The sequence below is a fragment of the Miscanthus floridulus genome, chromosome 6 (genome assembly GCF_019320115.1).
Source record: "Miscanthus floridulus cultivar M001 chromosome 6, ASM1932011v1, whole genome shotgun sequence".
Lineage (NCBI taxonomy): Eukaryota > Viridiplantae > Streptophyta > Magnoliopsida > Poales > Poaceae > Miscanthus > Miscanthus floridulus.
In genome coordinates this window covers 127,350,860-127,365,843 of record NC_089585.1, presented here as the reverse complement: position 1 = coordinate 127,365,843, position 14,984 = coordinate 127,350,860, and the positions used below count along the sequence as shown (strand labels likewise).

The following is a 14,984-nucleotide window of genomic DNA, read 5'->3' as shown; positions in this document are numbered from 1 at the left end:
GCGTGGAACCACAAGCTGGACAACAGTCTGCGTGATCTGGAGTTCACGCGCTGTTCGAGTGAACATGGAATGTACACCCGCGGAAAGGGGTCCTCACGGGTGATCGTCGGCGTCTACGTCGATGATTTGATCATTACTGGAGCAAAGGAAGGCGGAGTCGATGCTTTCAAGGCTGAGATGCAGCGGCTGTTCAGGATGAGCGACCTTGGGTTGCTGTCCTACTACCTGGGGATAGAGGTGAGACAGAGCAAGGCTGCAATCACACTTGGGCAGGCTGCATATGCTCGCAGGCTGCTTCAGAGGGCGAACATGGCAGGGTGCAACCCGTGTCATGCTCCGATGGAGGCAAGATTGAAGTTATCCAAGGATGGGACAACAGCGGAGGTTGACGCCACGGAGTATCGCAGCTTGGTGGGAAGCCTGCGCTACTTGGTCCACACTCGCCCGGACATCTCGTTCGCGGTGGGGATGGTGAGCCGTTTTATGGAGAAGCCCAGGCAGGAGCACATGACTGCAGTGAAACATCTGCTTCGTTACATTGCTGGGACAGTGGAGTTCGGGCTGGTCTACCCCAAGCTTTCAGGCGTCGACAACAGCCTTACTGGCTACAGTGACAGTGATTTGGGGGGAGACAGTGATGACAGGAAGAGCACAACAGGCATCATCTTCTTCCTGGGAACAAAGGCAGTGGCCTGGCAATCTCAGAAACAGAAGGTCGTGGCGCTCTCCTCCTGCGAGGCGGAGTACATCGCTGGTGCTGGTGCAGCGTGCCAGGCGGTGTGGCTTACGAGGTTGCTGAAGGAGGTCACAGGCAACGAGCCTCCGGCGCCTCATCTCAAGATGGACAACATGTCGGCCATCGCACTCAGCAAGAACCCTGTGCTGCATGAGAAGTAAGCACATTGATACTAAATTTCATTTCATTCGTGAATGTGTCGACAAGGGAATTATCTTGCTGGAGTATGCGAGCACTCAAGATCAGCTCGCCGATCTGATGACGAAGGCGCTTGGGCGATCAAGGTTCTGTGAACTTCGTGAGAAGATCGGTGTAATCAACTTGGGCTGAAATTGCTTCTTTCAAGGGGAGATTGTTAGCTTCATTCAGTCATTTCAGTCCAGGTTTAGTGGTTCAGTTAGCTAGTTTGTTTTATCCTTGGTCAATAAAAGGAACCCGTCGTGGGTGCGTCATGTACGCTGGAATCGCGCTCTATTCGCGGTGAGGCAAGTCACGTAGGTGAGTTCTCCGTTGTTTTCGTCGAGTCTTAGCTGAAGCTTCGCACTCCATCTGTTTCGGTCGTGGGATGGCGTGGCCAAGTAGGAAGAAGTGGCGTGCATGGCGTTGAGTACTGAGTGGCCACGAGCTGCTTGCTGCATGTATATATATATCAATCAATAGAGTCTGAAAAAGCCGAGTAGTCGTGCGGCACCAATTCTCTGTGTTCCTGTGATCGTGTGTGTTTGCAGTTGAGTTTCCACCAAGCAGTGTTCATCTTCCTCGTATCCGGCGTCGTGCGACGGCCGGTGGGAGACTACAGACCAAGCGTGGCTTGCATAAGATTGACATGAACCTGACGGCTTTCAGGTACAAAGACCTGCAACTGATAACCAAGAACTTTTCAGATAGGCTTGGCGCAGGTTCTTTCGGCTCCGTGTTCAAAGGAGTTCTTCAGGATGGCACTGCCGTGGCGATCAAGAGGCTCGAAGGTGTTCGCCAAGGCGAGAAGCAGTTCAGGGCAGAGATGAGTACAATCGGAAATATTCACCATGTAAACCTGATCCGGCTGCTGGGGTTCTGCGCCGAGGGAGAGCACCGGCTGCTCGTCTACGAGTACATGCCACATGGCTCACTGGATGCGTGCCTGTTCAATAAGGTTAGCTCTGATGATGGTGTTCTGCCTTGGAGCACGAGGTACCAGATAGCCATCGGGGTTGCCAAAGGGTTGACGTACCTGCACGACAAGTGCAGGGATCGCATCATCCACTGTGACATCAAGCCACATAATATATTGCTGGATGCATCATTTGCCCCAAAGGTGTCAGATTTCGGACTGGCGAAGCTGCTAGGCCGGGACTTCAGCAGGGTCATCACGACAATGCGAGGAACCATCGGGTATTTGGCGCCGGAATGGATAAGCGGCACGCCCATCACCGCGAAAGCCGATGTGTTCAGCTACGGGATGATGCTCTTTGAGATCATCTCGCAGAAAAGAAACGCGGAGCATGGGAAGCGATGCATGGACAAGTTCTTCCCGATACAAGTTGCAAACAAAATTCAGGAAGGAGACTTGCAGGCGTTGTTGGATGCTGACTTGAGAAGAGACGTCAACTTGGAGGAGCTCCAGAGGGCTTGCATGGTTGCTTGCTGGTGCGTCCAGGAAGATGAGTCATCTAGGCCGACCATGGGAGCTGTTGTTCAGATTTTGGAAGGCCTCCTGCAGGTTAATAAGCCGCCAGTTCCACGATATCTTGAGGTTCTTGCTGAATCTCTGGACCAATCTGTATACTCTTGAACCGAATCATCACCAAGCTGTCTTTTAGCTTAGTTATTATGTACTTATATATGTACCTTTGTTTATCAGGAAGACATCCTCATATATGAGCATTTATTTGTTTTATGTATGTAGTACACCTGTAAAAAGGTTTCCCAAAAAGCATATTGGATCGTAGTTGTGCTTTATTAATTTATAATAAAGGGAGGCTAAAAGGTCTACCATCTAATAACATATACTCTCTCTTCTCCAAATTGTAAGGGCATGTTTGGATCCATTAGCACTAAAATTTAGCAGCTAAAATTAGTACTAATTGGTCCAAATAAACTTGCTAATAACATGCTAATTATTAGCTGGAGGGTTGCTAATTACTCCCTCCATTCCAAATTATAAGACGTTTTGGCTTTTCTATATTCATAGCTTTTGTTACGTATGTAGATATATTTATGTTTAGATACATAGTAGAAGCTATGAATCTAGAAATGTTAAAACGTCTTATAATTTGGGATAGATGACGTATTAGTTTCATTAGCAGGTGTGTAGTTGCTAATAGTTTATATGTACCTTCAACTCGCTATCCAACTAACTATTAGCAGGGGATCCAAACACTCCCTACTGCTAATGGATCCAAACAAGCCCTAAGATGTTTTAGTTTTTTCAGATACATTGCTTTTATCTAAGTGCAAAGCAAAATTTATGCATCTAGAAAAACCAAAACATCATACAATTTGGAATGGAGGGAGTGGACCATGGAAATCATCCGACCAGTGACTTAACGATATGAAGTCAATCGTTTATAATGACATTTATCATATATCAAATTCAAACCATCATTTCTCTAGCAAAATCGTATACCTTTTTTTTCCTTTTCGTACCCTGAGATAGCACAGTAGTTCTAGACTACAACTGCTCCATCCGGTCATAAATACTTAGCACATTTGATTTTACGTGGACTTCGTCGTGTATCTTTGATCATTAATTTCTTCTAGATATATTATTAAAATCTTTTGAATATAAGATATTTTGCGAGTATTTTGAATACTATCGCTTCCAAACTAAACTGTACTCACTGAGTTCTAATTTCTTCTAGACATATAAGATACTTTGGCTTTATCCCAAGTCAAATTTATTATGACCAATGTATACAAAAAAATGGACCAACATCTACAACATAAAAATTGTTTCACTAACTTCTACATGAATTAGTGCGCTGATTTAAACTTGTAGATGTTAATACATTTTTGTAAGAACTTGATAAAAAATAGAGTGATTTAACTTTGGAGAAAGTCAAAGTGAACTATAGTTTAGAATGTATAGAGTAAAATAGTTATTAATTCGATGTTTATAGTCTTCAAAGTTTGACCAGATCTTGTCCTAAACAATAAGTAAGGTAGTAGTAGCTTGAATGCTGTTGCTACTACTACCTCATCATTTGGTTAACAGAAGCGCATAAGCAAATGCTATAACCAAATAACCTAGATAACAGAACCATACACGATATAGAAACGAATGATCCACAAATCAAGAATATTTCAGGATGCTTGGAAGTTGGAAGCTATCTGTTTCTGTAGTAAACAAGAGCATACATGAGAAATGATCAGTAAAATTGAATTAAAAGATTCCATCATATCATTTTACATATATATATTGTTAGAATAAATAAGGCAAAACCTGGATGTTAATTAAGACTTTCACTAAGAAACTTGATGGCTTGAAATTTGCTGTACATACCAACTGCCTCATACAGAGAGAAAAAACTGATCACATTTGGCTCTTCAGTAGTTCCTGAAGAGAAGCCATGCCCAATCTACCATAATCTCATTGTGTAACCGGACAGAACAGAGCCACAAAAACAAATAAGAGTATAACACCCATTTCAGATCTTTAAAAAACCATGATAAGTTTATGCATAATTCATCTTCTCTCCTATTTCTCTTCAAAATGAGTGTACATCAGACTCCATGCAAAACAGTCATAAAAAGTAAGAAAATCATTTTGATGAGGTAGAAGACGTGCATGCACATCCCACACTCTTAATCCATGAAGTTACCGGACGGATGCCCCTATAATTGACATATCTTCACCTGATGAAGTAATGGACAACAATATTGTACCTATGCTGGGCAATGATATTGTGTCTATGCCTGTCATGCCACGGTAATGCTCAAAGCACAAATGCTGCTATGATAAACCTTGCCACTAATTTGATTATAAAGTAACAAAAAAGCTGAATCTTTAAACTAACTTTAAGTTTCAGCAATATATTCCAATAAACACAAACGGGAGTACATTACATGCTCCTCAACCCCTATAAACCTTGATCTCCACCCTAATTATCATCAATAAAGAATAATACCTAGGTTATTTGTGTGTCAATCATTCATTTGCTTAAAATTTGCACTTCCCTGGTGTCCTAGCTGCTACTATGTACACAACTGCTGAGAAGGAAAATGGACAAGGATAGACACACACACAACACAAAAATGAAGCAATGAAACTAAGGGAAATTTAATGCTCAGAACATATGACACCAATATGCCGTACTGCTCACTGGATAGGGAAATAACCATTGGCAACATGATCTCCTAACTAAGATAAGTTCCGCCACCAATGCCAGAAAATGATTGGGCCTCAAGACTCAAGCATCTGGAACTGATAGAAAGTATTGTGACATAAACGCCCTGAATCTTATTTTGTACTCCCTAGGTGAAATTACAGTTGGGGATAGATTCTTTGGAACAAAAAGAGATGTCTTCACCCAAGATTCCAGCTGTTTGTCCCAGGTATATTGTCTCAAATAATCTATAATTCCAAATACAAGCTCTTTCTTCTCTTTGTCAACTCCAACAAGCAAAGAGTAATCCATGACATTCATGCGCTGCAAGCACAAGGAAATACAAAATATAAGATTGAGGGCAAAATTATAGATAGTCCTATAAAATGAAGTATATAAACTCAATGAAAATTATTTCCTGGCAATAGGCACACATACACTTAGGAAAGATGTGTCGTTCCAAATAGCGCGTTCCATGAAGTTTTTAGTTTTTCCTTCAACGTAGATTGGCATGGTACGCATGTCTTCAATAAAATTTTGATCCAACAGCACCTTTTCAGGATTTTCTGAATCAGGAATATACCGTGAGAAAAGAGCACCCTTCAGGTCATATCTGCGTATTATATTATGTCCAAACAAAAGATTTTCCATAACCATGAAGTTAACCCTTGTCTCCTTGCCGTTCCTAGTTTCCTTAACCTTAAATAGTATCAGAAAGAAATACATCATAATATGCTAGGAGCAGTTCGTCCCACGGAGTTTCATGGAAGATTCGACGTACCTGATATATTCCCAGAATTTTCGCAAGACATGTAGGATTGCTTGAAACCTGAGATACACCAAAATGCTTGAAGTACTCAAGACCAAACTTTAAGAACGAGTCAAACTCAGTCTTCTTGATTTGTTTTATGATAAATCGGTCATCCATTGACTTCGCAAAGAAAACCTTACTCTTTCCACCCTGCGCGTTCCAGTTTTTGCAGCGGCTTATTGATGAAATATATGCAAGTTCTGATGGGCAACATATCTTCCGAAGATCATGGAATTGTTTTGCATATATACAAACGACAGTATATTTGCTTCTCAGAGCTATCTTTTCATTGTTCAGATCAATTTCGTGATGCAGATCTTTTAAAGCTGACAGAAATGAATCATAAAACCCTGATGTTGCTTCCTCAGGTGATACTGGTGATGCAAACCTTGAAAATTTATGGTTGTTTTCTAACGACTCATTTGGAGACAACATGGATGACAGCATAGAAGCATTTCTATCCAAGTTGCTAGATGCAGCTTCAGAATAGAACCCTTGTTGTTCAGATATAATTAGAGCGTAAGCAATAATGCTAGAAACCTCTTCCTCAGAAATTGAAAAAATATTACCACCACGGCCAGCTATAAAATGCCCCAAGTCCATTTGATGCTTTAATTGTGCCAATGATGAAGAACATGGGGTGTATTTGTTGATGAGGTAAAATTTATACAAAGAACCACCTTGAAGTTCTTTCTTGTATTCCATTTCCAATTGATTAAATTGATTCCAGACCCATTTTCCTGCATCATCACTTGGAATGACAACATAATGCATTTCATTTACATTGGATGCTGCAGGTTGTTCATCATTCGTAAATGGTATAGTGTTTAATTTCTCTGAACAATTATCATTAGCAATCTCCACAGAGGTTTCGAACTGATCAGCAGCTTCGCCTAGAGAGGAAAGAGCTGATCTTACATCATGATCTTGATAACTGGGCAAATCGTGCTCTTTGGTTATTAGTTTATCAGTAAGATGAACCTTATCCAAAACTGTATCACCAAATGGATCTTCAGAGCCGTCAGAAGAATTTATAACTGTTTCCTTTCTTTCTGTTCCAATTTTCTTCACTAACGGTGTGTCCTGGATTGCAATACTTCCCAAACTCTTCAGCTCATTCTTTGCTGTGCTGTCATGAATGGAATTGTCTGAAGATGCAGTATTAACTTTAGTGTACTGCAGAATATGAAGCAACCGAAGATCCCAAATGTGGAACCCAAGAAGAAGTTGCTGGTACAGCCAGTTCAAACCAAGGATCCCATGTGCAAAACTCTCGGATATGGCAATTTGGCTAAACTCCCTCAGAGAAACCTTGTATACAGAGGATATGTTAACATACCAAAAAATAATCTGAAATATTTTGCATAAGGAAAACAGCTAATAGACAGAAAAATAGAATTGATGCAGGACGATTACCTCAACTTCATTTTTCTCTTGTGTGAGCATCCTAGACACCTGCAAAAGTAATCCCTCGTCTACTGAAACGTTGGTGTCTTCCCCCATGGCTTGACTAGAGTATCTTGATCTTAAGTCTTGTATTACATTTTCAATTTCTGTGAAGAGTTGCTTCCATTTAAGAAGGACCTTAAAGAATAGAATGATGTTAGCATGCAATGGCTAAAGGAAAATAAACAGCAGCAGCAGCAAATATGTTGCAGAAGCATACATTATTCACTTCGACATCAAGCCAATCCTTTTTGTTTTGGTTATTGAACTCCAAACTCGATGGAGGCTTACAAGCAGAATATATTTCTACAGATGAGTATCTGAACATAGCAACTTTGGATCCAAATCTGCAAGGCATAAAATGATGAAGAATATCAGTAAAATCATGAAAAAAAATCCCTGTTTCATCTAAAAAAAAAATCCATGTTCATATGTATAGGAGCATAGGAGACATTTACCCAAAGAAACGTAGGCAGTCTCTATGAAGCAAATGCCCACATGTTGGTAGCTTCTTGGCAGCAGAGTGGGTTGAGAAGCTGAGTTCCAAGAACTTCCCAAACGACAGATTCCGAGCAGAGGAAGATATTATAACCCTATGGGTCGGCTTAGCATTGCATCTCAAGCATCTGGTCCACATCCAAATTCTTCCTTGAGTTTCACCAGAAAGTGTCAACTCCAAGGGAAGTCTTTTCACAAGAACAGTGAGAGTACCATTATGGTGGGTATAAGAGTACATGTGAGATTCTGGAGATTCACCACATGATAGGCAGTTGTGTTTCTGTAAAAAGTTTAGTTATTATTGGAAGACACAGCAAGTAAAATGAAGGATATCTTAAATTAACAAATAGTTAAGATGTATGACCTCATTAAGTAAAGTATCTTGCAAATATCGTCCAAGAGATGTATCGAAATACCCATAATAAGTTATCCGCGAAAGGTGACTCTGCTCACAAACAGCTTGGTTCCTGATATGTTGGCTAGACATTGAAATCAAGATGTCCTGAGTATTCAAAGCAGCTCCACTCTCAGCACGAATTACATCAAAAGTTCCCTGAAAATTGTCACTAGACAATTGCTTCCTATGCACCTCTTTGGAAGTATCAGTGAATGGTGAGCCATCAAAACCATCAGATGTGTTTGACTCGGCACAATCTGGTGATGACATGTCCTGCATAAAATTTGTCGAGGGATCTGAAACAGGCAGGGATGAATATGAGTGAATGCCTTTGCTGTCAATATGCTCTTCACCAGCAGGATCTTCAGATGTCATAGTTTTGGAATCATGAAGATGCAATGGTATTGATTTTTCAGTATGAATGATTTTTTCCTGATTAGGATACTGATCATCACAAGTTGGAGTGTTATTCATGGTGTCACTGTTTTTTGAACTATCATAACTGGGACCAAGCAGTAGTGGATTAGTTTTAAAGCACTTCTCTTTCCCTGTGGTAGTTTTGTCTGTCGTAAACAACTTTTGATCAGCAAAGAATGAAGTTTCAAGGATCAAATGGTAAGCTGCAAAGACAGTGAAATGAAGCACGCGCTTAATCTTCTTAAGTTCTTCCCTTGTTGCTCCTTTCAGCAGTATCTACAGAACAAGTCAAACTAATCAGAACTAGCAAAACAGAAGGAGCACAATAAACAGGATGAGTCATGAGCAAAATGGGAAAAAAGCACATACAATGGACAACAGATGATATGATTTGCACTAGCACAACCTATAAAGCTCCAAATAGCAGACAAAGTATGACAGACAGGCAACATTAGTCATGTAATTCAATGCAATACTAAGTAAAATGAGTGCAACTGAATGGTGTTAGCCAACAGTGAATTTTGGTCTGTTAGCTTTTAGCATAGCCATCGAGACCCCCCCCCCCCCCCCCCCCCCTGATAATTTTTTCTCCATATTCTACTCCAGAATAGCTTCTTCTAGATATAACTCACACAGCAAATTAGTTTGTCCCATCTCACTAAGTCCATCAATAAATGCAAGGTAAGAATCACACACCCCTATTTGCCACATGTAGGATGGTCAGGCAAAGTGGTAGCACAAAAAGAAAATAACATCTGGCTAAATCGACTAAAATTTGTAATAATAAGAAAAAGGGGATCTGGATGTGAAAGACTTGGGAAATTGAATGACTGTCTGCAAATGATGGTGGAGACTTGAAAATGAAGAAGAAACTTGGCAGGACATTATCAAAATTATATACGACAGTCTGCAAATGATGGTGGAGACTTGAAAATGAAGAAGAAACTTGGCAGGACATTATCAAAATTAAATACCTCCAGGGGCAGTCCATATGCACTGTGAAACACAGGCAGGAAGAGTCCCCTGTGTGGGCAGACCTGCTCAAAGTAAGGGAGCTGCACCTCCAGGGCAGGACAATTGATACTAGAAATGGCCAAAATACTCTGTTTTAGAAGGACACCTTGCTCTATCCTGAACATTTATGTGTAAAATTTCAAACCATGTAACAACTGTGTGACCAACAGGATATCAGCGTAGAATGTTGCTTTTCAAGGGATATAAATCTATCTTCCAGGAGATGGCTCCCTGAATAGTTCAGGTCACAGTGGGATGCTGTGTGTGAGAAAGTGAGAAACTTTCCATTCAGAACCAAATATATCTGGTTGATGGAGAATAATGCAATTTTCACCAAAGATAACATGATTAAAAGAAACCGGAATGGAGAGCCTTCCTGTTATTTTTGTGATCAAGATGAAACAATTTCACCTCGGCTCTTCTTTGAATGTCCAGTGGCAAAGATGGTGTGGAGTGTTGTTGGACATTGTTTTGGTACTAACAACATACCAAGGGACCTTGCGCAATGCTGGGTTTGGGTTAAGATCGAATTGGTTACCTAATAGGAGCAAAGTACACACATTTGAGATAGCACTAATTTGCTGGGCTATCTGGAAAACATGAAACGAAGTTTGTTTCGATGGAAAATTTTATTAAAGCCCCAGCTGAAATCATCTTTTATCCTTACCCTGATGTGTGAGCATGATTATATCAAGTGGAGGCTGATGACTATGGGTAGCTTCTTTCACTATCACCAAACAAGCAAAAATGAAACATAAGCAATTTTTCAGAAAATATCTCAAGCGAACCGGCGAACCTTCTTTAAAAAACAAAAAGAGTCCAACCCATGCAGTGTGAAAAAACCAAATCTGTACACCAAATGCAGCCCAAGGGGACCATTAAAAGATATGTCTAATCCATGCACTCGAGCAATTAAAAACCCCAGACTACATAAATCGAAAAGACTACATACAAATAAGTAAGAAAGAGAAAACATACCGTGCATCCCAGAGGTCTTGGAAAACCCTCTAGAAATAAAAATGTTTTGCATGATTTCTTTCCGTCTTCTCCAGTAATATTATGCTCTTCAACAAACTTTTCAAAATGGAGAGACTCACACTGCTTAATAAGACTGGGTTTCGTAAGAACACTCTGCAACGATACAATTGGAGAGCCAATGCAACGAGCAATTCTTTCCAGCCGACGAGTATTCATGTCACTTACTACCGTAACTCCTCGTTTCTGAATATATTCATTTACGTTACAGGAAACTGCTTTCTCGACCAATATAACATCAGGCTGGCATTTGACTATCACTTCATAAAGTGTTCTCTCCAGCTGATCATTTTCCTGGTCAATGCAGACGAAGAGGAATTTTGTAAAACTCACCTACTATGTGTTGTTTTATCTATGCAATGAAAAAAAAACTTTGGCTAAGAACCTAAGAGTATGAATGCAGACCTGTTTCATCGAATTTATTGATGATAGCCCTGTTGACGAATGGCCAAGGGCGCCCTGAAGAAGGAATAGTTTTGGATGCTTTACATTGGCACGCATCTGTTTATGTGCAGCACTCTTCTTAAAAACAAGACCATTGATCACTTCACTATCAAAGGAACAAAGAAAGGGAGCCAAATTGAGAGACAATGTAAGGATAAGGAAAGAACACTACAATATCAATTTGTTACCTCTGCTGGTAAGATCCTGAAGCTATGCATTTCACCTTCACATACGAACCAGGATCCATTGCATTTCCAGAATTGGCATCAGGTTTGACAAGTAATGCAGCATCCCATGACAATGACGCAACAATATCAAGCCAGTTTTGATCGGTGCCTCCATCAGATAAAGAGAGCCCTTCAGCAGCCAAGAAGCGACTTACTAGGATCTTGAATTGCCCATTCATGACTTCTGACATTACTTTCTGCAATTGGTCTTCACGGCTTTCCTTGTTTCTCTCTGCTAAGTTAACCTTGAAACTTGACCTACCCCACCCAGTGCTGTTAGTGCCACTCTCGTCATCATCATTAGAAACAGTATCAAAGTCATCTTCCTTATTTTCTGGTTCTGGTGGTAACCAAATGAGAGGGTCTGCATCAAAACTGGGCAATAATAGCGGGTACAGGCATTCATTTTCATTTTCAAAGTGAGTACCATGTTTCATTTCAGGTTCGGTATTCGATATATTGTTATGAACTATTGCATTTTCCACGGTACTGCTGGGTTCATCCATAACTTGTTCATTCAATGGAAAAATATCACCACCTGGCATGGGAGGGCTAGTGATCTGTTCAACAACTATCACACCTGATTGTTTATGATCAATATCTTCCACTGGTACACCACATTTCGTTCTTACCAGTTGATCATCGGATTGGATATCTTTTCTCTCCTCAGAAGATACATCCGAATCCAATGAAATATTAATGGCATCAAAATTTCCCTTGGTGGAGTCTTCATGTCTCTCCAACTGTTGTTCAGCAGATGAAATATATTGTTTTACTGGAATGGAAAAAATAGCACAGTCATCAGCAATATCCTTAAATTGACATTCTTCCACTCGTACTGAACTCCCTTCTTGCTCCATAAAATCATTGCTTAATAGGTTATCATGATGAAATTGACCAGTATCTTGGAGATAAATCTCCTCTTCTGAATCAGAATCTGTTAGAGAGCCACCTAATGAAGATAAAAACCATAGAGAAATTATGGCTATCTAAGAAAATGGTGTTAAATGATACAAATAATCATATCACTAATTTAAGAGAGGAGTGCTCCAACACTCACCAAGGCTTGAAAAGCAACTGGCAAAGCTTGAGAAAGAATTTTCTCGGGTAAAAATAGGGGTGCCATAAGGAGTGCTGCAAGGGCTCGAGTCCATGGTTAACCAGTTGATCTCACCAGTAACAATTGATGATCCCTCACCATGGTCACACATCTTGCAGCAAGATGTGCTGCAGGTCAGGTCGATATGAGCTTCATTCATTGTTGTCTCTTCTGATGCACATGCGTGACACATTTTACTCATGACACAACTTCACTGCATTATTGTGCTAGCATGCCACCTGCACATAAAAATAACATTGGAGCCATCCACTAAGGTAAACCATAACCTGAGAGACTAACCGCTAAATGTCAAGTAAACATCATGACTGCCTGAGCTTTTACAAAGGTCCCGCCACATGGGAACGAGAATTATTTGTTATATTATACTTTCGAGCATGCGTACCCAATCACTCTGAAGTTCCGAGCTTATTGCGCACATTTATTTTAGTAAAATTCTAAAAAGCCACACTGAAGTGGATCAAACTGAAAACTGTAATATGGCAGGAAAAACACTTAAAATTACAGTGAACCGGGGATTTGACAGCACAAGTTCACTCGGAGACATCATGAGAATTACGGAGATAATATACAAGGTGGAAACAATTGAATGTTCGGTGAACAACTTAGATTATGCAGCTAACGCCAAATGCCTCCCAATTTATGCAGCAACAAACACTAGATTCACTTGTATTTCACCTATTAATGGGAGGAGGGCGGGCAGCAGCCTCCGCTTACAGCGACGCTGCGGCGGCGGCAGGCGACGCTAAGTCTACCGGCACGCGCTAGGACGAGGCCACGAGGGAGCCTATCGGCTACAGGGCGATGGCCGAGGAGGCGAGGATGGAGGGCGATGCGGCGGCAAGCAGGCAACGCCGCGCGGCTACGACGGAGGAAGCAGTGACAACCAAAACAGCGCCCCAAAAAAAACACGCAGATGGCCAAATGCCTCGCGATCGCCGCCGCTGCCTCTCGAGAATTCGACAGGTTCCCCGATTGTCTCGCATCGTCAAATAGCCAACCCGAGAAACAACGCGACTTGAGACGAAGGGCAAAGCATCAAAACTTACTTGTGCGTGCCGAGAAGGCACGATTCCAAATCCACCGGAGGTGAATACGCCCACCGAAAGCCTCGACAAACGCGGGCGGGTTGCTCGCTGCCCCCCGATTCCCAGATGACGAAGAACAAGAGGGAAGGGAAGGGATGAATCCAAGAGCGGCGGGATTCGAAGGCTTGATGTGTGGGATTTTTGTGATTAAATTGGACGCGCTTTTGAAACGGGAAGAAGAGGAGGAATGGGCACAGAAACAGCCAAATATGGGGGGAGTGGCTTGGATGAGCTGTAGCCGTCATATATACCGTATACGTACGCTCCAGCGAATGCTTGCGTGACATGGCAGGCGCGGACCAATGTTGTCGTGTGAGTCAGCATGGGTCACGGAACCTGTGTGTTTGCTTCAGGTACACTAGGTATGACTGGGTTCCGGCTTTCCGAACAAAATCGCGGCTCGTCTCTCTCGGCAAGATTAGTGCATTTCAATCCGGTAAACGTAAATCTGAAATATCATAATCGGTGTGGTAGATTTCATACGAACTCCATTCTAACACAATGAGATTCAGTTCGTACAATCCTGAAGAATTTTATTTCATCGTAGCCTAGTGGGCTTACATACAAAATTATATGTCTGGTTAATCTATTTCCACGGAGGACGACTGCTTTTTAGTAGTTGTTTTCGACGTGAGCTTTATTGATTGAGAAATATCACAACCAAGTTCAACCAATTGAACAATAAAGTGGAAACTTGCCTCAATCAGATAAAAAAATGAAGGTTTCTCTCTGTTGACAATTGTGCTAACAAATTAATAATGTGCAGCATAATTTTGCTCACGATTTACGACTATAGTTTGTTCGGATCCAACAACTAATAGTTAACTGCTAAAAGATAGTTCGAGTGGATTCAAATGGACCTAGCTAATAGGTCAGCTAATTATTAACTGGACACTTAGCTAACAACTCTTTCTCTAGCTATCCCAATCAAGCTAATAGCAACTAATATATTACAAAAATTCATTTTTGTCCTTCCATCTATCTCTATTCACGTGACCTCTACTAATAGCAAATAGGAAATTAAGGGCATTGTAGACAAAACCACCAATATGCATCCTTTTAGCTGGTATATTCAAAGTTTCAAATTACACCTACCTAATAGTTAGATAACTAATATTAGTTTGAACTATAGCCACTAGTGGATGCAAACAGGGCCTATACTCACGTCTTGAAGAACTTGCATTAGATCCTTCCCTTCGCCAATGTAAAGGCAGTCTCGAACATGTCCTCCTTTATGCTTTTGAAAGCATTCACCACATGAGTGCTTCCAAAGGCAAATGACTCTACCATCTTGAAATAGCCAAACGCAGAGTATATGGTTTAGAGATTTTTGATGCAAAAAATAAATGTGTCTTCTTACTACGACTAAAGAGTCAACATAGTGACTCGTGTAAATGCGCTCGATTACAAGGGAGAAAGGTGATCTAGATAATAGTACTCACAATTT

The 14,984-nt window shown here is 41.1% G+C and overlaps 2 protein-coding genes across 2 annotated transcripts; one reads left to right on the top strand and one right to left on the bottom strand.

Moving 5' to 3' along the window:
• Positions 1 to 1,440: 1,440 nt before the first annotated feature.
• LOC136459537 (G-type lectin S-receptor-like serine/threonine-protein kinase At2g19130) lies at positions 1,441 to 2,835 on the top strand. Its single transcript, XM_066459383.1, has one exon. It carries the CDS (start codon positions 1,563 to 1,565, stop codon positions 2,508 to 2,510), a length of 948 nt encoding a protein of 315 aa, XP_066315480.1. The 5' UTR covers positions 1,441 to 1,562; the 3' UTR covers positions 2,511 to 2,835.
• Positions 2,836 to 4,044: 1,209 nt separating this feature from the next.
• Positions 4,045 to 13,738, bottom strand: LOC136456920 (putative 1-phosphatidylinositol-3-phosphate 5-kinase FAB1D). Its single transcript, XM_066456922.1, has 12 exons — positions 13,499 to 13,738; positions 12,393 to 12,670; positions 11,294 to 12,284; positions 11,067 to 11,211; positions 10,605 to 10,955; positions 8,163 to 8,888; positions 7,759 to 8,078; positions 7,521 to 7,647; positions 7,271 to 7,438; positions 5,825 to 7,165; positions 5,482 to 5,742; positions 4,045 to 5,367 (listed from the first exon to the last, which is right to left on the bottom strand). Exons 2-12 carry the CDS (start codon positions 12,631 to 12,633, stop codon positions 5,128 to 5,130), a joined length of 4,911 nt encoding a protein of 1,636 aa, XP_066313019.1. The 5' UTR covers positions 12,634 to 12,670; positions 13,499 to 13,738; the 3' UTR covers positions 4,045 to 5,127.
• Between the last annotated feature and the right edge of the window lie 1,246 nt (positions 13,739 to 14,984).